The sequence below is a fragment of the Nipponia nippon genome, unplaced genomic scaffold (assembly GCF_047370975.1).
Source record: "Nipponia nippon isolate SJK-2023a ecotype South Korea unplaced genomic scaffold, ASM4737097v1 scaffold_3, whole genome shotgun sequence".
NCBI classification, from domain to species: domain Eukaryota; kingdom Metazoa; phylum Chordata; class Aves; order Pelecaniformes; family Threskiornithidae; genus Nipponia; species Nipponia nippon.
Genome location: NW_028262347.1, coordinates 104,512,750 through 104,535,863, shown reverse-complemented (window position 1 = coordinate 104,535,863; position 23,114 = coordinate 104,512,750). Strand labels below are relative to the sequence as shown.

The 23,114-nt window shown below is 45.9% G+C and overlaps 1 protein-coding gene across 6 annotated transcripts in view; it reads right to left on the bottom strand.

Moving 5' to 3' along the window:
• Positions 1–676: 676 nt before the first annotated feature.
• Positions 677–23,114, bottom strand: part of GBF1 (golgi brefeldin A resistant guanine nucleotide exchange factor 1) — a 108,207-nt gene continuing 85,769 nt past the window's right edge. For 4 of the 6 annotated variants that reach the window (XM_087767887.1, XM_087767890.1, XM_087767889.1 and 1 more), the window contains exons 18-40: positions 21,437–21,639; positions 20,861–20,984; positions 20,430–20,555; positions 19,753–19,835; positions 17,290–17,526; positions 16,253–16,346; positions 13,174–13,350; positions 12,643–12,707; positions 12,422–12,545; positions 11,762–11,833; positions 10,281–10,375; positions 9,676–9,829; positions 9,244–9,466; positions 7,436–7,599; positions 6,879–7,125; positions 6,284–6,483; positions 5,141–5,291; positions 4,627–4,757; positions 4,164–4,265; positions 3,464–3,577; positions 3,047–3,224; positions 2,701–2,838; positions 677–2,351 (exon numbers count right to left, since the gene is read on the bottom strand). In XM_087767887.1, coding sequence (XP_087624013.1) covers positions 2,065–2,351; positions 2,701–2,838; positions 3,047–3,224; positions 3,464–3,577; positions 4,164–4,265; positions 4,627–4,757; positions 5,141–5,291; positions 6,284–6,483; positions 6,879–7,125; positions 7,436–7,599; positions 9,244–9,466; positions 9,676–9,829; positions 10,281–10,375; positions 11,762–11,833; positions 12,422–12,545; positions 12,643–12,707; positions 13,174–13,350; positions 16,253–16,346; positions 17,290–17,526; positions 19,753–19,835; positions 20,430–20,555; positions 20,861–20,984; positions 21,437–21,639 — 3,489 coding nt within the window. In that variant the 3' untranslated portion in view covers positions 677–2,064. The remainder of the gene's footprint in view (positions 2,352–2,700; positions 2,839–3,046; positions 3,225–3,463; positions 3,578–4,163; positions 4,266–4,626; positions 4,758–5,140; positions 5,292–6,283; positions 6,484–6,878; positions 7,126–7,435; positions 7,600–9,243; positions 9,467–9,675; positions 9,830–10,280; positions 10,376–11,761; positions 11,834–12,421; positions 12,546–12,642; positions 12,708–13,173; positions 13,351–16,252; positions 16,347–17,289; positions 17,527–19,752; positions 19,836–20,429; positions 20,556–20,860; positions 20,985–21,436; positions 21,640–23,114) is intronic. The other 2 variants (XM_087767888.1, XM_087767893.1) reach the window with 1 other exon arrangement.

Below are 23,114 nucleotides of genomic sequence, written 5' to 3'. Positions count from 1 at the left end.
CTACAAGAAGGACATCGAGGTGCTCGAGCGTGTCCAGAGGAGGGCAACGAAGTTGGTGAAGGGTCTAGAGCACAAGTCTTATGAGGAGCGGCTGAGGGAGCTGGGGTTGTTTAGCCTGGAGAAGAGGAGGCTGACAGGAGACCTTATTGCTCTCTGCAGCTACCTGAAAGGAGGTTGTAGTGAGGTGGGGGTCGGTCTCTTCTCCCTAGTAATGAGTGATAGGACGAGAGGAAACAGCCTCAAGCTGCGCCAGGGCAGGTTTAGGTAGGATATTAGGAAAAACTTCTTCACCAAAAGGGTAGCCAGGCACTGGAACAGGCTGCCCAGGCAAGTGGTTGAGTCCCCATCCCTGGAGGTATTTAAAAGACAGGTAGACGTGGTGCTTGAGGACATGGTTTAGTGATGGACTTGGCAGTGACAGGTTAACAGTTGGACTCGATGATCTTAAGGGTCTTTTCCAACCTTAACGATTCTATGATTCTATGATTCATGAGCTGACCATTTGTTAGGGCAAGTCCCTCTGTGCTCCCTGCAGACAGAGCACTCTGTTGGAGGACCCCTGTAGATGGAGCCAGGGGGCTGGTAGCCAGGCACAGCATCTTGACAACTAAACTCCACTCTTCCCAAAGCTCTGAGCCGCAGAAGGACGACAGAAAAGGAGTGCAACACTGGAGCATTCATTTACAGGATATATTTATTACACTGTAAAAAGTCCATTGGATTTGTAGCCATTTACTCTCTATGTACACTGGCTGTACTCCCACCCCAACCATAGGTTCCTCTCAGTACAGTATACACTGGGTTGGAGTCATGCCCATGCCCCTCCCAGTCACCAGTGGGATTTCAGAGATTGGTATTATTGAGAATTTAGCCAACTAATCGAGAGAGGAGGAAGAACGGAGATGCAGCGCTTGCCAGGCAGCCAGCTCTGCTCTGGGCATGAGGGGGTGGAAGAGTGGGACATCCTTGCTGCAAGGCAGAAGCACAAGAACGACTACCAGGGCCTCAGCTGCAGGGGTGTTCTAGGTGGAGAAGAAGGTGGGCTCCCAACGACTAGAAGATGCAGAAGGGTGCAATCTTTGCAGAGCTTCCAAGAGAAAGCACAGCAGACGTGCTGGGCATCTGTCAGCAGGTGCCACAGATCCCCACATCTTCTCTAGCTGAAGAGGATGTTCTCCTAAGGAATGGGGCTGGACACCAAGAGGCCAATGTAGCGAGTGGTGGACAATGCAGCACTGCCATGCACCCCAGGGGAGTGGCTCCCCAAGCACTGTTTGAGAGATGGCCATGGTGCTCTGCAATCAGCTCACGGGACTCTGCATTTCCTTCTTGTCTGCTCAACTAGGCAGAGCCTTCTGAATTTGCCCTCTCCAACCAGAAAGCCTGATTACATTTACAGAAGGAGGGAGGAAAGCAGTGCTGCCCCTACCAGACTGCTGCCTACTCCCGATCTGGCATGGGGACTGCTGTGATCCATGTTGCAGAAGGAAAGCATGTGGCTACAGCAGACAAACCCTATGTAGCAAGCTGGGAGCTGCACTGTAAGCAACCACATTTCTACACAAAATTCTCAACCTGCTGAACCCAGGCATGCCCAGAGCCCAAACAAAGCAGTGCGACCAGAAGCATGGGCAGGAAAGCTAGGGAATGGCTGGGGAATTGTCCAGGGACTGGACTGAATAATTTGAGAGGCAGTCTTGTACTGCAGCCCCTCTCTGGTGTGACATCAAAGAGTTTTCCCTCTTCACCAGATGAACTGGTGGGAGCTTGGTCCCAGGCTGCTTGGTGCGGGCATTGCCTGGCCCCTGAGATTGTGAAGGCAGGAAGGAGACTGGTCGGTGGAACCGGGTACCCCTCCAAGAAGACAGGGATTTCTAGGTGGATTTCTAGGTGGTTGCCACAAGAGAGCAGCATGGGATGCGCTCCAGGGGGATTGTGGCAGCAGCCCTTCTGCTCAGGTTAGCATCATCTTCTAAAACAAACATGCCCGCTACCAGAGAACATTTGGCCAGCATCCTCCACCCACAGAGCTTCCTCAGCAGACAGTTCTCAGACACTCTCAAACTAATTGACTTCAGAGGTTGTCATGGGGTCAGTGGGCCGTGGAGTAGCTAAGAGGGGAACAGGAGAGGTGGCTTCAATTAGGGCTGGGTTGAGAATGATTGGAAGAGTCATAGGTGGCACCCCAACTTGCAGGGGGGAGGCAAGAGGCTGCAAGATGAGTGGTGGCTGCGCTGTCGTAGGAGGTATGTCTGTAACGGGGCTTGTCTTTGTTGGAGCTGATGCTGGGAAAGAAGGAGAGGCAGAGGTGCTGATGGTGGGTGAGGCAGGTGCAGTGGCTCTCTCAGACTCTGGAAAAAGGAAGAGACAAAATACATCCTTACACAGGCCCTGACAAAGTCATCTTTCAGCTCAAAGCTACGCAGGGCTGAAGATCAACTCAGGGGCCTTTTCAGACTTGCACCTTCCATATACCTTCATACGAGGCCCTGAGGAGCAGGTGCAAATCATAGGCATTCTGCCCCAACCTCTGCCCACCCCAATATCCTCAGCAAGAAGTCCACAACCTATCCATTTGGAAGCACAACAGTTCCACAACACCAGAGGCCTAGCCACTGTAGATCACGCTAAACCAGGGAAAAGCAGATCCACGCCACTGTGCTGGGAAGATGGTTCCAGAAAGAAGAAAACTGGACTCACCACTGGCACCAAGTTCACAGGGCTTCTCCAAAGGAGCCAGGTGGGTGGCCGGTCTCACATCCCCCACAGGAGAAGGGGGCAGGGCAGACACTATTGATTTCTGATGCTGCTGCTCCATTGGTATGCTGGGGACAGGATCTAGGAAAATAAAACAAGCAGTGAGCCCACACACCAGTTTGCTCACTCCTTTTGCCCACCCTCAGTTTTCCTTCATTGTGCCAAGCTCCCACAGCCTCCTGCAACTATCATTTCATCAGCATCCAGGCACTATGGCAGCTGGGTACTGGACAAGGTGCAAGCACTGGGTCCAAGACCTGTTTTTTTAAGGTTTCTCAGCCCCTCATACCTTGGATGACTGTCTGTTTGAAAAGCTCATCCCGCAGCCTAGGTAAGAAACAGTCAATCCGCTCCCAGGTGATCTCCCAGAGATCTGAGTATCCCGTCCGTGAGTCAGCACTGTGGAATATCCCAGCTGTATCCATTACAAGCAGCATATTCTTCAGAGACTCTGGGATGGCCTCCAGCTGTAATCAGAGACATTCCTCAGTACACAGAGAATGGACATATAGCAATGAACAGAGGCGCCAAACAGCTGACGGGCTGCCTTGGAAACAGAGGCCAAGGGGAGAGATCATGGAACAAAATAGTTTTGGAAGGATTAAAAAGTTAAAAAAACCCAAACCAAAACACCTTTCAAGTTTAAGAAGGTTAAAACCGATGAATGCTTGTTCAAAGCACTGCAGCATCACTTTCAGCATCTTACCAGTAAGTCACTGGAGCCAGCATGCATGTATTTGTCCATAAAGTCCAGGATTGTCAGCCACAGGGCAGCAAAGGTGGTCAGTGAGAGCAGCGGGGAGAGATGCTGTAGGAACACCTAGAAAAAACACACAACTACTGTCAACAAGTAGTATCAGAGCTGCTGCTCATAGCTTGACAAGCCAGATTTGCAAATCTGGAATTCCCCCTCCTTGTGGCAGGCGAGGAGCATGCACAGGCCCAGCCTGAGGACGCCAGAGGCCTCCACTCTTCTGAGCTGCACGTGCAGAGGACTGGATCTTGTCTTCTTTGCATGAGGCTGCTGCAGTCTGCACAACCATGTCTTCCAGCCCTTCCAGACTCTCTGCCTTAGGTCAGTACTATTAGCTTGTGACACGCATCATTTCACCACTAGAACAGACTGTCTTCAACTAATGTCAGGTGAAATACTTCTCTCTCCATCCTTCATAAAGTCACAAACTCCTTCCTGACAACTATGCCAAAGGCCAGGATCATGGAGACAGTTCTGGAAAGAAGGCATGTCCCAACAGCAGAAGGTGGTGGAGAAGCCCAGCACTGAATACAAACTAGCAAACTGACATCTATCCAGATCAGAGATGCTGAGAAGCTAATACAGCAAACAGTTTGGTTTTCTTGAGGCACATGGTTTCCCCTGAGCTTTCACACAGCAGAAGCATGCTCACCTTGGAGAGCAGTGTTGAGGCTCTCATCCTAGTTTCTTCCATCCCACCAACATCAGCTGGGCTGATATTCTCGAGTAGCTTGGTTAGCAGAGGGAACAGCACCTGTTGGATGAGACACATTGATATTTCGGAGCTGAAAAATGGCTGATGAGATTTGCATAGACAGCCTTACAGGAAGGAGCTGACTCTTGGGACTGGTGGCTTCTAGGAAGAGAGCATGGGAGAAGCAATGGGAAGTGGAAATGAGTGGATTCACTTCAATACTCCAAAAGGCTCTGTCAAAAGTCTAAGCAGAGAGGAACTTTTCACAGGATCAGAGTAGTTAACCCCTTGTCTGTTTGGTGAACAAGATGCTCAAGAAGGTGGTGCTGAAGTAGGACACCATTCTGCCACTCCTGCACACAGCTTTGGTCTTCATGACAATGCTGTCGTGCCTACATGCCCAGCCCAGCCAGGAGGTTACCTTGTTGAAGCAGGACTCCCATTCCAGGGCATCCAGGGCCTGCAGGTCATGTACCAGGAGGGCCCGCTGCAAGTAAGTGAGTGCCTGCATCCGTACCTGGCGTCGGGCATCACAGCACAGCCAGGCAATACCTGCAAGAGAGGGATTCAGGGAAAAGCCCACACTGAAAATGTCACATCCCTGGTTCCCTAGTCTAGGGTGAAAAGTCTAATGAAGATCAAACACTCTCTGTGGAAAAAAAAAAAAAAAAAAAAAAAAAAAAAAAAAAAAGGATTATACTTGTTCCAGGCCACAGACTGGGAATCTACTGTCGGGTCCAGAATCAAGCTGGCAGCTAACTCAGGCTAAAGATACCTTTCTGGATCTGATCCAAGTTCTTTTTCAATTACAGCAGACCCTAAAAACAACCTCCACCTGCTTTCTCCGGTTAGTTCTTGGCTCCAAAACTTCCCTGAGTGCTGGCATTATTTGGGAAGTGTCTCTGCTCACTCTTATCACAAGGGGATGGCTTTACCCTGTAGCAAAGGACACCAGCAGTTGGACCACAGTGTTCGGGAATCTGCTTCGATTTTCCTCCCTGCTGTCTCTAGATGGCGTTGCTCCTCTGCCCAGGAGCTGTAGATGGTGGCCGCTCGTGTGTGCAAGGTGTGCATGAGGTCCAGGAGCTGCAAGCCAAGCATCACATTAAGCAACACACAGGACTTACATTTTTGAAGCAACCCCGGTCTCTGCTCTTCCCCAAACCAATACTAAAAGGCTCACAGCTACTCAAGCAGGCTTCCTGTATGTACATAACCACGTACAGCTATGAAGTTGGTGTCAGGCCCAGCTGCCTCTGCTCTCCCTAAGCGGTCAAGTGCCAGGCATCTTCAAGATTTGTGTCAGTTCAGTAGCCCTGTCAATCCCATCTTCAAGGAACAGCATCCCAATCGTGCCAGGAGAAAGAATGGAGCCTTTCCTGGCACACAGCATTGACTCTCCCAGGCAGAGGGAGAAACCCAGGGATTCAGCTATGCTGTCCAGGGACAACTCTCTGCAACTTTTTTTTTTTTTTTTTAAAAACAAACAAACAAACAAACAAGCAAGCAAGCATGAAGCACAAGCTAAGCTCCCTCAGAACAGCTCTGTATGGGAAAATGACAGCATTTTAGTCACTTTACTACTGAAGTGAGGCCCAACAGCCTGGCAGTCAGCAGGCCTGTGCCTTCATACCTTTGAAGCACTAGCTGGAGAGAGAAATGACTCCCTCATCCCAGTCCTCTGTGCTTGAAATCCCAGTGCCTCAGCCCACAGGGCTTTCCCCTCTCCACAAGCTCAGATGCCCCGTCAGACTCCCCACTAATCGTACATGAACCTCATGCCCCCAAATGCCCTTGATCCACATCCGTCTTACCTACTATAGTGACTCACAGCTCCAGACCCCACCCTCCTTGCTTTTCAGAGGACTTCTCTCCACTGCTATTCAGCTTTTTCCTGTCCAAACTGCAGCCTTCCTCTTTCACTGCAGAACCACACAGTGCCACCACAGCCACCCTCAGCCATCCAGTGTGCACTAACCCAGGATGCAGCCCTCCCTCACCCCATGAAGAATCCCAGTGACTCCCTAGCAAGGCCCTGTGTATGGGAAAGGAGAGGAGGAAATCCTTGCTATACTTACGTCCTGACTAACCTGTAAAGACACAGTGTGGTAACTGGCAGGGATGCTCTCATCCTCGTCCTCATCACTGTGTGTGTGAGCCTGGTGCTGGCTCAAGACCCGTGATCGCCGTGTGGAACTCTCCTTTGGCTTTTTTTTTAACCGACTGGATTTACTGTCATACCTGTGGCTCTTCCCCCTCTTCTCCTGGGACTTGTAGCCTAGAAAGTAAAAGGCAGCAACATACCATATACACGCTCCACCACAAAACTTTCTGCCTTTCAACACACACAGCGGCCACCTTTCGATACCCCCAGTGGAGGGCCCTGTCCTGTGAAATGACAACTACCCGCATGAAGAGGTACCCAGCACCCCTCAGGAACAGCCTTCAGCAACAGCTGATAGTGCTAGCTCCACATCAGCTTCAGGCCTCCTCTCCATCCCAGAGACAGGGATAAGAATAAGGTCCCTGCTACCAGCAGGAGCCAGGACACGTTTCTCACAGCAGACCATTTTCTGGGGGTTGGGGACTCGTTCCTTAACAGTATACTTCACACTTCTTGCTGACTGGCCACCCCAAGCCCAATCCTGATTGCCAAACCAAGGGCTATCTTACCCCCATTCAAGCTCGCCTCCACAAAGATGCGGATGGTTTTGACACAGAGCTCGAAGTTCTCAGGTGTAACGTGGGCAGCATCTCGCACGATGAAGGACAGGGACTCCACGCACTTCATGAGAGACTTTGTGTCATGTGGGCCCAAATCCAACCCCACAGTCAGGCTGTACTGGTTGACAAGAGGAGATGGCCCCAGCCTGCTGAGCCCAGCAGTGGATCTAGAGGTGTCGATGTCATCTTTCCCCACCTGTAGGGCACAGCAAGAGGGTAGCAGGAGAGGGTAGCATAACAAGCAGCACCTCATGCACATGCTAAAAGGGCTTTTCTTCTGAAGCCAACAGGTAATGTTTCTGTAGGATTCATTTCCCTTTCTTCCTCATTTGCCTCCAAGCTTTCTCCTTTCCATCTGCATCTCCTCCCCATCCTCCCTTTACACTGTCAGCTCACCTTAGCTCTCTTTTCTACTGTCTTATTCTTTCTCTCCCTACCACACCCTCTGCCCACAACCATGCTAGGAGTAGTCTTCTTCAGACACCAGAAGCCCATTGGCTACTCACCACTAGCCAGCCACTGTTCATGACATCCACATCTGTCACCGAGCGATGCATCTTGCCTGGCTTCCCGTGGTCTGTGTATACCTCTGAATCAGAGGTGTAGCCACGGTCCAGGCTCATGTCACTTGGATGATAGGAAGAGGAGACTTCGCTGTCTGACTGAGCACCTTCAAGACAAAAGGCATGAGGTTTAGATCAAAGCCAAATCAAGAACTTGGAAGAGTAGCTAATCCAGATTAGTCAGATCAGCATCAGCTGCTAGAAACAACCAGTGGGCCTTGGAAGAAGCTGGGCCAAGCCCCTCCTCCTGTGAAATGAAGAACAGCTATGACAGGAGCATGCACAGGAGACAGCAGGAAAGACAGATCTTTGACACTGTTTCTCCCCTGTAGGTATATTTGGATTTCCCCTTCAGAGGGAAGGGGCTTTCCATCCTCTGCTATGTCACTTGTCAGCCTGACCGTGGATTTAAAAACGGCAGGAAGTCCAATGCTTTGACCCTGAGGGAAGAATCAGATGTACCACGCACTTTAAGAACTACTGGAGGTACTAGGTTCAGCCAAGACAACGCAAAAAGCATAACATGAAATGACATGACTCACGCAGGGCCTCTGGGGTCACTCAGCTCCACACTAATACTGGTAAAGTCTTTCTCATGAACAGCAATCTACATTAGCATGTTCCACACCTGTCAGATCTACCCTCCCTGACCTTTAGGATAACCTTAAATTTCACATGTCCCAAGCACAGAAATCTTTGCAAGGGCCAAATTTAAGCCATTGATATAATGTTATTTAGAAGCAAAAATTCATTCTCCCCATCATTCAACATTATCTAGAGACTCACCAGCAGAGAGACAGACTTGCTGTGAACACAGTGCACCAAACATTTTCAGGAGGTAAAGAGAATTAATGTTCTGATATGCAAGGTGCCACAGTCAAGCAGTTTGCTCAATCAGCAAAGACAGAAGTGTGGGGCAGGGGGAAGATGGGAGAAGGCAGCCCAGCATTAACCCAGAAAGCAAAGGCCGTAAGGGTTTTGCAAAATCAGAGTTCTTCCATCTGTCTAGCACAAAGCATCAGGACCTAGCGAGGAAGTTCTAGAAAAGCAAAGAGGAAAACGAAGGCTTCTGGAAAAGCCTTTTCTTGCTGTTTGCTTTAAAAGTCTGAAGCTGTCAGCCTCAAATACATTGCCAGCTGGCTAAAGCGAAACAGGAACAGTTTGCTGAAAAGACTGTCTTTCTAACACAGTCAAGAGCAGTGGGAAATAGTGGGCTGGTCTTGTGGAAATAGTTCAGGCACTCTGAACACAAATGGAAATAGAAATTTGGAAATAGACTTTTAAAGAACAACTCCCTTTACAAGATCCTTAAAATGGGGACAGAAAGGAGTCAGTCCCACAAAAGAAGCAAGTATGACAGGAACAACAGCTGGGTTTACATTACACACTCAGATGAGAGATAAAGGCTATATTACCCAAGGCACCAGACCACAACCAGCAGAAAACGCTCCTTGGGTAGAGCAAAAACCTTCTACAGCTGCTACAACTGATATCAGTTTTCCTCCCACTGCTCCCCCAGGGACTAGCACCTGGACTGCTGCTCACTGAGTAGGAAGAGATGGCAGAGTAGAGACAGGGACAGACCATGGGGTAGGAGTGAACAGCAGGTGCTGGTCTTTAATCTTGCTAATGTAGTTTAATATCAGCTTTGTTTTCTTGCAATCCCCTTTGCTAATTGAAAAGCTTGAGGAAGCAGCTGCTTATCTGGCAGGCAGGCATCAGATTTCCTAGCAAAAGCTGGCCTGTCTTACCTGTGTCGTTATCTGCCCTTGCTGTAACCTGCAGGGCTGCAGGCGGCTTCACCCCAGACCCAATACACTCCAGGAGGGTGAAGAGCGTGTACCAGTCATCCCCGGAGTGAATGTTGGCAGCATTGGTCTTCAGGAGTTCATGGAGACCGTAGGCAACCTCATGGCTAACTCTGGACAGCACATTTGGCTTCATCATGAGCAGGATACGTAACGAGAGGAGAACCTGGCCAGAGAAGGAGAAAAGAATAACAGACCCTATTATTTACACTCCATTCTCTAGCAAAGTTCCCCTTCATTTATTTAGAGCTACTTACAACTGCTGTTTGTTGTTACCTGCAGTACAGACATGTTAAAAGTGGGTCCATCCAACAGCAATTGTGTTGCCAGGTGTAGCCACAAAACCTCAGTAACTGACTTTCAAAAATCCCTTACCTGCGTGCTGATTTCTTCCCGACGAAGGAGCCGAATTGCCAGTCTCAGCAGCCCCACCACTGCCCTCTCCACCAAGAAGCAGAACTCCATCGCATGGACACAGAGATGATAGAGGTGGTCTCGGACAGTTTGCCAGACACAGGTCACACGGTCCCTAGCCACAACAAGGAGGAGGGAAAGGGTAGGATGAAAGGAGATGAGACAAGCGGGATCCAGCTACCCCTCCCAGAATTCCAGACAACCCGGTATTTCTTCATTTCAATGAAAAACTCCAGCCGGGAGATATAAGGACAGACACATAGAAACAACAAAGCCGTCAAATTTCTTATTTACTTCATTACTTGCAAAGCAATCAGATGGGATAATTCTCCCTCCAGAGTTTAGTTTATGTTCTCCAGATCTCAGTATATCAAGCAATAATTCATGGGCGAATAGCCCCTCTGTTTGCACATGCTAGAACAGAATTGCTAAGCCCTGAAATTACAGCCACATGCTGCTTCAGCTGGCAAATCAAGCACATAAGGAACTCATTCCCTGGACCCAGGCAGCAGCTGCAGTAAAGCAGGAACATTTACAGTGAATCTGCATGTATTTCAAGGTCATACCTATTCTCTAGCACAATTCTCAGAAGCATCTCCAAGCAGAAGGCAGCATCCTCTTCATCATATGTCTCCTCATCAGGAGTCACAGAGATTAGAGCCTAGAAAAGCCAGGAAATGTTTGTGAATCACAAGCCCCTAAAACTGGGGGACCAACAAGTGAGGACCAACAGAATGCTTTGAGTCTGGGCAAAACTGCACACTACTGTCTGGTGAGGTCATGCATAGTCTATCAAAAATGCACTGGATAGAGATCAAGCTAAATATATGGAAAATTATATTTTTTTAATTATGCAAGATGCAATATGAACTTAAAAGATGTTAAACTGACTAAGTCTCTCAGATGGAGAGGAATTCTGAAAGACAGCAGCTTCTTCCTAAGAATTTGTGAAGCATAGAAAAGGCAGACATACCTAGGAATGACTACAAATACTGGAGCTATTCCTCTCAAGCCATCAGCTTGCATATGAAGGCAGAATTCCTGACATAATAGGGATAAGAGCAAAATGTTCCTCTGGAACTGAGAGGGCACAAAAAAACTGAGTCACCACGTCTCCATGTGGGAGAGCAACATAGTGGTCTTTGTGGGATCCAAACAGCAAGTTCTGCTTTAGCTGTTTTTAAGTATTGTTCTTTGGGGTTTACTCACTTAACATCTTTATTTTGAAACCCAATACCTATTCCTCTGAACCTCTGCAGCAAGCCTTGATAAGTAAATCTTTCCTTTGTTTTAGCACAAGTCTCCATAGGGTCATGTGCCCTATTGATGAAGCCAGTGAATTGCAATTACAGCAGCCTGAAGGGAAAGGCACTTACACTTTAAGGAGCCATGGAATTAGGCAACACACACTGCCAGCCCACACAGCATCCCTGCAAGGGTTGCACTGCACTATTTTCTTTTGGAAATGGTGAGCAGCAGCCGGATTCGTTCCACATCCTGGAGTGGTCTCAAACTCCACACTAGCCTTAGAAGCCACTACCAGAACCAGGTGAGTAACTACCCTCCCCCAGGGAGAAGAGCTTCTCTAGCTCAAAGGCTAGTGAGTCCAGCCTTATATCTCCCACAGCAGCCAGGTACCATACTACCTAGGGGCATGCAGTCAAATATTTCTGTACAGCTCTTGCCTCTAAAGTGGCCTTTTAGGATGTCCTCATTAGGCACACAGCACACCAGAAAAGATGAAAAAGCATAGCCTTAAGCTCCTACACAGAGCTACACATATTTTCAAACACTTACTGTGACCTCCTCAAGGCTTTTAGAATGCATTCCACAATTTAATGTCTTCATCTACTACTAAAGCAATTGTGGCTGCCAGCACAAAAGTTACATGTAACAGCTGAACTAATGACTGGTTTCATATCCCAAATAGGTCCAAGACCTCCTCTGGGGACAGAGGAGCTAGGTTAGTACACAGCACATATCCATGATCATGCATGGCATACTTGTTCCATCACCAGTCCAATCCCTTTCCCTATATCTCTCTCACCTTCATGAGCTCCTGGAGGGATTCAAGTTGGAGGAATTTGCTTTCTGTGATCAACTTCTCAGGATCACATTGCTGCAAAAGACAGAAAAGAGCACTGTGCATCTGGGGGATGGGGAAGGCATACGAGCAGATCCTCTAGAAACACAGCTTGTTCTCAGGAAAGATACAGATAGTGGCTTTAACACAACTACCTGGAGGAACACTCCTGCCAGCTAGTTCACTCCTTTAACATCAATTACCTTTAACAGACCTGATCTGTGCTAGACAGGTTTTAACAGATAACTCCTCTGTCCACACACTGCTCAACCCCCAGGTTCAAATTTTGTTGGCACCATGCGCCTAACACTGTCTTGGAAAGACTAGTCATTTGAGAATTTATTAATTTGTCTTCAATTATAGGACTGTGATGCCAAGGGCAGATCCCAGCCTCTTGTGGGGAATCATTCCTGTTTTCATGTGTTACTACATTTGTGCATAACAGCACATAAGACCCTTTAGCTGTCAATGCAGCTACGCTCCTCTGTAGTTTCTTAAAATTCACAAATTCTCTGGAACTGCAATACTGCCTAGAAGCATGCACATTTATGCTTCTGCTGCCTGTTACCCACATAGCACTGTCACCACAAACAAAAGCAGTTTCTTTTACAGCCTGTATGTTACCTTTATGCATTCCAGAGACGTTCGCTTTGCCTCCTGTGTCTCTGTAGATGGCCCTCTCATACCAGATTGCTCTGTCCCACTGAGGGTGAGCCAACTAACAAAACTCAGCACTGTAGATTCACCACTGCAAATCAGAAGACACCAGCATCAGTGAGAAAACAAGAAATCATATTATTCTCCAGCTTTGGTACAAAAAGGACTGGCCTATTGACACCACGCACCGGTTAGATGGTGTCTCCTCACGTTGCAGATAGATTTTGCCATTAGGATCCACAAAGTCTTCGACCTGGAAGACACACCAGAACATGTATATGATCAATTGTCTGCTTCTTTGTAGCCTTCCTCCCCAACCCTGTAATGTTTCACTTAGTGATGAAATGCTACACCCAACTGCCCATGTGTAGACAGTCAACGCCAGCTCTTCACCCCCTCACCCCTTCAGTAAAGTGTCACCCCCATCTGGCAATACCAACGCTGTGCTCTAATACTTCATGCCTATAAGCATGTCCTCCTTCTGCACAATATTCAAAATCTGTTCAAGTAAAATGAATGCTGGAATTTCTCAAATACAACAAAAGTAAAATGAGAAAAAAAAAAATCATACACTACACCCTTTGCAGGCTTTCCAGCTCCGTACACACTTTACCAAAGCCAGGCCTTTGCAAGAGAGCTCTCCTCTTTGAACTGCTTCTATGAAAAGCCAGCTTCCCACTTGCCTACTCTTCAATTACCCGTGGGCTGGCTATTATTACCTCCACCATGGCCTTGGGCAGCAGCTCTGCTCGGAAAAGCTGTAGCATGGCCTCCATGATGTTTTTCCAGCCCTCCCGCAGAATGTCACCATGGCGATGGGCCAAGTGAAACACAGTCTTTGCTGCAATATGGGCCTTGGGATTACTTCCAAAAACAGTGGGCAGGTTCTCAATAGACTGCAGGAAAGAAGAGGGGGTGGCAATCAGTCAGCAAGAGATGTTTTCTTTTCAACACAAATTAGGGCAGACTGTTCAGAACTGGTTATGGGAAAGACAACAGTTCTGTGTATGATGCTTGGATAACTCCTCAGCTCATATTCACTTCGCACAAAAACAAGGACAAGACAGCTTACCTGATACAAGATGAATCACTGAACCACCTAGACATAAGCTCTCCAAGAATGACAACAATACAGGACATTTTGAAAGTGCTTGCTGAAAACTCACTAACACTAATTTATTCTGCTATGGGAACTCATTCCAGGATCAAAACCTTCTATAAAAACTACTACATCTCCTCTGGAAGCAGCAATTACTCGGCTCTACTGTTAGAGAAGGAAATTGTGGCCAAAAGCATTACTGACTTGCAAAGCTACTCCTACCACTACTTAACAGCAAGATTCAAAGTAAGAGTGATGAACCCTGACATACAGTCTCTGCCAATAATTGCTGGATCACAATTCCGCATAATCTGTTCAACGTACTCACTGCTTTTCAAAATACAAAAAGTGTGCTAAGTCATTTAAACCAATCACGTATGTGCTGCCAAAGCAAGAAAAAACCCAGCAACCATGTGAGCTAGTATCAGACACTAACGTGCTCCATGTTTCTGCAGTTACTTAAGCTCATTGCAATGTTCTTTTTGACAAGAGATGGGTTTTGCCATTCCCTTGCTTATGTGGACAAAACCCATACTTATTCCTTCATCAAGAAAGGAGAGAGAAGACAGGAGGTAGGATGGATTGAGAATGTGGCTCTTCCAATCTCAGACCTGAAATTCAGAAAAACTAGCTCTTGCTTCAGCCAGACTACTGGCAAAACTATTACCAAAACGGGTCTTTGATCTAGAGATGAACTCCATTAGAAGTGCCAATCTGGAAGTCTGGCAGAAATGTGACAACCAATTTTTTTTTTTCCATTGTTGCTTTGGGGAAACCACATGAATACATACATCACTGAAGTCTCAGAGTGCGAACAGCAATATGCCTGGTTTTGCACTGCGGCAACAAGCCACAACCACAGAATTAAAACACACAGGGGTTTTGCTACTACTTATACACTGAGTCAGTATGAGTCTTAACTGTGGATCAAGAAGTGGGGCACTCGCTCTTCTTAAATCACTTAATCCCCCTCCATGTTCCTTCCCATTCCTCTTCTTTCAACCAAAGTGGCCATGCATAGCAATTGCAGTGCTTGGAGAGGATGCCTGATCACCAGCATGATCTAACCTGGGAAGTGACTAGCAGCTAAGTGACACTTTCATGTTTTTCCCTTGCTTTCTAACAGTTGCTCTTTGTTTTGCCTCCTCGGCCCCTGAAGACAGCCCCTCCTTCTCCCCTTCCACCAGACTGTCTCTCAAATATTTGTTCAGTTGTCATATTCCACTACTATCTCCAAGCCTTACAGGAATTTAGGACAGCAGAAAGTAATTGGTGTACTTGGAATCTGGCCAAAGATAAGAACTCACAGCCTTCTTCGAATCCAGAAGTCCCTGATTCTATGTCATCACCAAAAGACATGCTTGCTTAATTTACACAGACCTCAGACTGCTCCAGATTCCAGTCTCACAACTAGATGGGATGCAGCTGGCAATAGCTGGTGCCTCCGAGGGCTTAGTCTAGTTGCTTCTACCATGTAAATCTGTGTCAAACAGTTGTTTCATGGCAGACATTCCTCTGCTTGTGTTATCTATTGGTAGTCTCGAGGTCTGGTATGCCTGGAGAGGATCAAGTATTTCATCTTTACTGTTGTGAGCTGTGGAGGAAGAGGGAATCTGAAACAACCCCACCGCTAGGGATTTCTTTGTCTTTTAATAGTCAACCTGGTACTTTTTCACTGCTACCAATGCCAGAATGCAAGTGATACAAAACACCCAGTCCAAAAAATTCCATTTCCCTGCAGCCTAACTCCATTAATTGGATTAATTTGCAGGACTGTTCCCCTTCTGCTGTCCCTTAAGGGGATTTAAAAAAATCACCTGTCTTGGCCTTTTTACTCCTATGCTTTCAGTCTTGAATGGTCTTGTTTCCCTTTTTTGTATGGGTGGCAATTCTGTTCTGCTCACTGTGGGCCTTGCACTGGTTCTCAGAGCAATGCTGTGAGATTCTTTATGAGTTCTGACCCTTTAAAGGAGTTGCTGTCATTTTCTCCTTAGTACAAAGCATGGTCTGCCACACACTGTCTATCAAACACCCTGGGGTAAATCAGGCTGATGCTGTAATACACACACAGATTGGGGGGGGAGGGGGGGAAGCTTACACCAACCACTGTACCTTGAATTTATTCTCACAGTACAATCCACAGAAACGGTCTTTAGGGCTTGCCAAAAGTGGGGCTAACAGCCGACCTTATTACCAGACTCCACATGCCAACTGACAATTCAAAGCATTTGTTTTTTCTAACCCCTTTATGCTGGGTGGATGCACAGCTCCTACATTTTGGAAGAACAGCTCACACAACAGTCCCTCTTGGCACCGCATAAACCCTATAACTAAATATTCAATAGCTGAAATGCATAAACTTGCTTGGGATCATAGATGATCACTGTCTTGATCACAGGGAGATCTAAGTCTGCTCAGATCAAGTAGGTGGAACAAACACTTCTACATTATGGCATTCTGCTCTGCACAAACTGCCACTTGTGAGAGAGTAGAAGGAAATTTGCATATTTGAACCTGTCCTGTGGAAGTCCTACTTCGCTACACATTTTTCATTGCCTCCTCCAGAAAACTCTGGGCAGGAGCTCACAGATATCTACAGATACTGTGATAACTAAAATAAGCAAATATTACTGCTTAACAGAGGAAGAGAGCTCCAATATACTAAAAGCCATGCTTCTTTCCCCTCCTTGCCAACTTACCTCGCTGCTGAGGGCTGTAAACTTGCAGAGAGAAATTATGAGATTGTCAAACACATCACTAAGGCCATAGTGAGCAGAAATCATTGCACATTTCCTGGGGAAAGAAGAAAAACAGAAAATAATGTAGTAAGCCAGCACAGACAAGTCTGTCTACAGGACAGCAAATCAGAGAGCCTCTCTGTTGACATTTTAGACCTTCCTCTCCACCCACTCATAACGAATGCTGATGTACAGAAGTCTACTATTATCCCTCAAATAATCTCAGTCCTCATCCATAGATCCTGATATTTCTCTGTGCTGATGCAATGATCACTTTCAAGAAGCGAGTCTAAAGAGACAGACCACTTGCACCTGAGCCAATATACCTAATCTCCTGTCTTGACATAGGAGAGAGTTGCTGAGATTGGCAGTAGTGTTGAAGGTCTAGTTTCCAAGAGATCATGGCTACAGCAGTATATTAACAGAGCTTTAAAACTATGCTTAAGGCATCATTTGGTCTGGATCTAAGCATGACCCAATATTGTTCCAATACAGTTTCTCACAGATAGCAAGTTTTTTTTTGAATACTGGTCATCTGGGAAAGAAAAAAAGGAAAAAAAAAACCAAAAAAACCCAAAAAACCCCATCCCTTTTAGTCACAGCTATGGCCTCATGCACTAGAGGTTTTGTTCATATACAGGGATTTTGCCAGCATCACTGTGCAAGTTAAGAGTGACTTCTTCACTTCTAAGCAGCACAGCTATGTCAGCAGGTCTTTTAAATGTAACCAGGTTGGAGTTTAAAAATACATACTGCAGGCACTTTGATTTATTACAACACAGCAGTCAAGCCAAATAGTGAGGGGCAACCAGGAGAGGCCAAGATGGGATGAATCAATATGAATGACAGAACAAAACTAGAGGACCATAAGTCACAATAAAATGCTCTTCAATTACTAGGAAAAGTAACAGTTGATATTCACTGTGATGTCTCTAGCAGGTAAACAGGAGACAATGGCCACACTAACTCTTCTGGGTCTTCATGAATGCAAGAGTTACCTGAAACCAGAGATAGCCTTCTGGATGATTGTTTCTTCCAAGCTCTTGTCAAAAACATAAGAAAGTGCCGCAATGGTTGGCCCCCATGTCATGGTGAAGAGATCATGGTCATAGCTTCCGGGAGGCACATGGAGAAATATTCCCTCATCAGTGGCACCACGATGTAGCAGGACATTCCAGATATAGTTTTCCTTCACCAGGCCCGTCTGTTCTTCTGGCATCACTATCTCATCATTTCTAAAAGGGAGGAAGGCAGAAAGGTTGAATTTTTCATTCTGAGCCAAACCTAACATTTACACATTGCCTTTCATTACACGGTCCCAAAGCTAAGTGGAGTGATTTTGCCAACTCCTGAAACGTTCTATTTTCCTAGGTCTGCCTGCTTCCCCTGCCCGTCTTTGGTATCCTGGATATAAAGTCTGGTGGCTCTGAGCAGCACCCAGCAGCAACTGCGTAAGGATGGCATTGAAGAAGCAGCTACCTAACACTACAAGTGCAAAACGCAACACATACTGCAGTTGAATTATGGGAAATTTTGGACAGCACATTGGCATACTTTCACCCCCCCATCCCAACTCCCACCCCATTAGAGTGCTCTGCGTATCTCATTACTCCCAGATAAAAAAAATTAAATCGTTATACCACTGCAGTCAACAGTAGGCATGAGTACCTTTGTATAAGAATAATGCAAATATTCGTACTATGCTAAAATCAAATATCAGAAAGCCAAGTAGTACAAAATTAAAGATAAAACAAGAAGCCAAATGTATGATGGGTGATTCATAACTAGGGTACCACAGCTCCTTACTCTAACTGGATCAAAGCCATACAATAATAAAACAATTATGATTAATGCCAAGTAGTACTTGCAATCCCAGGTTAAAATATATCAAGCCTAAATACATACTCCCTAGACTTGGGTAACATTGCACAACAGATAACCCTCTGCAAGGGTCTACTAATAGTAGATTGCAGCCAATCTGAGAAGTAGAGGTCTTTCTGCAACAATCAAAAAATTACGTGCTTCAGTTACCAAAGAAGCAATTTTCATGTGCTAACAACAACTATAAAAGACCTTCTTGATTTATGCATAAGAAATAAGCTCTTCTCAGTTTCAAGTGCCTGCATATTTTGACAAGAGCAATCATTACTGAGATTATATAGGAAAATATATTTACAGTCAACAGTGTATTTTTTCTAAGAACACATATTTGATTAATATTAACAGAGGCAAGTGAATAGGTTTACTTGGAAAGTCTCAGGAAATGCAATTGTGCTCAAAAGTGAAATGCTGAGATCCTGAAGAGATCATGCACTACTCTCTACAGATTACAGTCTGATTTTTTTTTTCCCCTAATAATACAAAGAAAACAAACAGTTCCTCAATCTCAACTATGACACTGAGGCAATCTATCTGAGATGGAGCAATACTGAAATGATACACCAATTTTTTTAGCCATAGAATATACTGAAAAAGCTGAAGTATCTGGTGAAGGGAGGATAATTGGGAATAGACTAGGATAGAGGCACTAGATAACTGAAAGATATGACAATATTCTCAGGGTACTACTCAAAACATTAAGAACGCCCTCAGGGGAGAGAGGCCAATCAAAACTAGAGCTCTATTTGACAGCTAGAGCTCTCTCTTGAAGAATTTCTAGATACTCAGCACCATCCCCACCTTCCTGGAGAAGGCTCAAAAGGGAGGGTCAGCCTAATAGTACTGCCCAGCTTCCAGCCCAAGCCACTGCCTGCTACTGCAGATTGAAACCAGCTGAGAGTCAGAGTTGCATCCTGCCTCCTCAGAGATGGAATCCTCTCAGCTTCAAATTGGCTGGGCCTGGATTTACTGACAGGCTAGATTTCCGAGCTGTTATTAAAGCTCCCCGCCCAGAGCTTGTCGGTGCACAAAAGGGCCTCAGCCACCAGGAATTCTCCTCAAATACTGGTCAGTGTGCCAAGAGCTTCAGGGGTGGCAGAAGAGATTGAGGCAGCAGCCTCATATGAAGAGCTCAAAAGTAGAACATACGAAACTGAGACCTGGACATGTTATGTCAGGGCACCAGTGCTGTCCTGGGGATGAGATACTATCTCTAGTGCTACATAAAAAGTTCTAAAGAAGTCTAAAGGTCTGGTCTGGAGAACAGAGCCTTCTTAGATACAGCATTTCACATGTGCTGGTCTTGCTCAGCTTTTCTTCTGCACGTTGATAGAAGTAACGCATTTTTTTAACTTTAGCTTAAGCTCTGTGGATTAAAATACCATGGCAAGAATCCAAAGATACAAATCCAGTACAATCACTGTGACAGGCTTGTTACCACAGCCCCACATGGAGCTGAAAGTCAGTCTGAGGCAAACAGGCACATGATCAGTGAGTCTCTCTCCATACTCTCCAGAAGTCTCACAGACCAAACAACTCTAGCTTGCTCTCTGCATACAAGGAGATGACAGGTTGATTCTTACTTGATGGCATGGTACATGTCTTCCAATATGTCCTGTTCAAAGTCTTTGCCTCCATTCACACCTTTCAGGTTCTTCCGAAACTCCTGAAAAAAGTTACACCAATGTTAATTCCTACCATCTTCAGCTTTAACTGCTTGGCTAGGATCAGTACTCCGCTTGTTTTTCATGGGACCAGAAGGACATTTTCCTGTGTTCTTCAACATGCAGCCTCAAAGACTAAATGCCATTCTTAGTGGCAGTAGTGTGCAGGAACCCCTGTCTCTGTTCACAAGAAAAGAACAGAAACACAACATAACACATGCTTAGCTGACGCTGGACATCAGAATGACAGGTCTGTACCACTGCATTGACACTCACAGGACTTGAACTCTCTAGAAGCCCACAGCAGTTCAACAATCTTCTCATTCTTACTATGTCTTAGGATACAGTTTGCTCACACACACAACAAGCCTCCTGATGAACTTGGCAAGTTATCTGCTAAGGTCATATTTCTTCAGACCGCCCCTTGCCCACAGCTCCCCTCTCCAACTGTACTCAACGTCAGTGCTGCACACCAGCTTATTGTGTACAGGAGTGATGAATGCCAGGGAAAAAAAGAGAATGCCATTGAGATAAAAACAGGTACTACAGTGCTATCAAAACCAGAGAAGACAGGTGCCTACGCTGGTAACACCCACCTCCAGAGTCATTGGGACGTTCTGCTTGCGGACATTATGGTTGTGCTGGTCAGTGTTCAGCATAATAACTGCATAGGCCAGGGCAAAGCAGGCATCACTATTAGCAAATGGCGACCCATTTGATTTCTGAAAGGCAAATGTATGCATAAATTAGTCCTACAGGAACGGCGATATCAGTGACCCGAGACAGCCATTTTCCTACCCAGGGTACTGAATCATCTCTGGGACAAACAAAAACCCCAGGCTCTGGCTCCAGCTTCTAAAAAGCACCCTGGAAATCTATGGGTCACTACTGTCTCCTACAAAAAAACAGCTGCTGCCTGCAGGGCACAGTAAGCTTATATAGGCAGTTTGATCTGACATGTCCATCATGGCAAGCAGATGCACAAGAAAGAACACAGTTTTGAGCTTTCTGCCCACCAAGTACACACCCTCCAATGTTCTGTGAAGGCCTCCAACAGTCTCTGGATTACAGGTGCCTCTCCTGGTAATCTGAAGGCCTCTAGATAAAGTCGTAAAGCTTCATCCAGCCTTAAACCTTGAAAGCTGAAAGTCCTGCAAGAAGAATGAAATGCACTGAGAAACTGAAACAGGATGGGAAAGACAGGAGACACTTACTACCTACAATCTTGTTTGTTTCAGCATACCAGATTTCACAGATAACAGACAGTAAAGAGGGGAGGGTGAGGAGAGAAGAAATATACCATGAACAGGCAAAAAACAAGAAAAAGAGAGTCAACAACCCTACAGGTGATTATGTATCTCATCATCTCTCTAGTCTTCACAGAGACTGGTCCTACTGAAAGAAACTCGAGTATCATACTATTATACGTATCCAAGGTGTTACCATATGCCAGAGATGCATAGAATTAAGGCATGGTGGTGCACAGAGAACCAAGAGATACAAATCCAAAGCCTCCAGCAACTACTATTCTACTGCTTTTTTTAATCACTGAACTCGTAACTTTCGCCCCTTTCTGATTAGAGAGATACAGAAAGCTACTCACCCAACAAAACTTTCCAGCAAGTCTATGTTCTTACGGTCACTCACAAATTCCCCAATCATCTTTTTGTCCAGGCGAGGATTTTCCCGTAGCCACCTGGCCACCTCATTGTTGTTGATGGGGGTAGCAAGAAGGTTCTTCTCCTGCAGAAACTGTATCCCTTTCTTCGGCTTTTGGTTGAACTGCTCTGTGCCAGTTATCAGGAGCTGAAGGAGACATTCTGATAATTACAACCTTGAAGTGCATTTCTTACTTTAAATTGTTCTTGGCAGTTGAACCAAAAGCAAAGCAGAAAATAGATCAACCTCAGCATCATCAAGTTTATTGTACTGTGTAATCCAGCAAGAAGGCTAACCAAGGCCAGAAAACCTGCATTCATCACAAGGATTCACTATCAAATAATACTGGACAGAGCAAGCATGAGCTGCTGTCTTTGAAAAGCTTTGACATTTCACCGAACAATTAGCTCTGCTACCCCAAATGCCTCACCTGCTCTAGTATGTAAACAGAGCAGAGGAAGGTCTCTGACGAACCCCAGACATGTGGCAAAATCAACTATACCCAGTTACAACAGCAGCACTGCTCCATGACCTCTTCTGTCCCCTCTGGCTCCAGGCTCTCGTACTCTACTTCACTGCCAGGAGACATGCAGCAAGAATCCTTGGCGCTTATTCAGCAGGTGCAAGAAAGAATTGCTGCAAAAGCTTAAACTAAGAACCAGAAAACATTCTGCTAGTGAGACATGGTCCCAGGAACATCTGGTGTTCCAGCATGACAAGGCTATCTGTAGGCTGGGAAGAGCAGGTACATTTTTGGTTTTGAAGGAAAGTCAACTACTCTGCCCTGCTTGATTCTAATTTTAGGAAACTAGACTGTACCACAGTCACAGTGTAATAAAACGCCTAAGAAAGGGTTAACTGAATGTTCTTGGTGGCATTCAGAAAAACCAAAAGCACAAACAACTGTATGAACTTTACTAAGGCACCAGAATAAATGTCAGTTCCCTGTTAGCTCCTATCACGATCAAACTGCTAGCGATGACCTAGTGAACTAAATTCGTGACCATCATGATTACTAGCTCCCCTGGGTTTCTCAGTACCTCAGAAGCCACCAACCCTCTGTTCTGTGCTTCCCCTGCCTGTGTGAACATCGTCAAATTGCAGTGAAACACAGACCCTGCAATAGCATGGAGCACACAAGGACCCAGTGACGGCATAACAAAATAATAACCGTGTGCTGCCCCAGTATAACAGGCCTGAAGGGACTGTATGATGGTAGCAGCATTTCTGTTCAGCTGTAAATCCTGTAACCCAAGCCCTAGGGTATTCTGTGGACTGGTTATACTTCTTAAGACTACCTGAAAAGAAACCAGACTGCTGGCAGTTTGCACTGCATTTATAATCATGTCAGTCCTATGCTTCTGAGCTTCTGGTCATTGCCTTTGGAAATATCAAAGAAAACTTTCCATTTGATGCATAATTTGTTTTCTGCTTTTATTTAGGTTTTTTCCTCCTTCCAGCTGTAGTAATGTTTGGTACTTCAGAGGTTAAAGGAAGCAAAACATGCTGGTCCAGGTCAGCATCAACATTACTTAAGCTGAATGTTTTGTGTGCCCTGTTTACATGCTCAGGATGAAACCATTAGCAGATTTAGGGTCAGGAAAGGATTTTCGCTAGGCAAA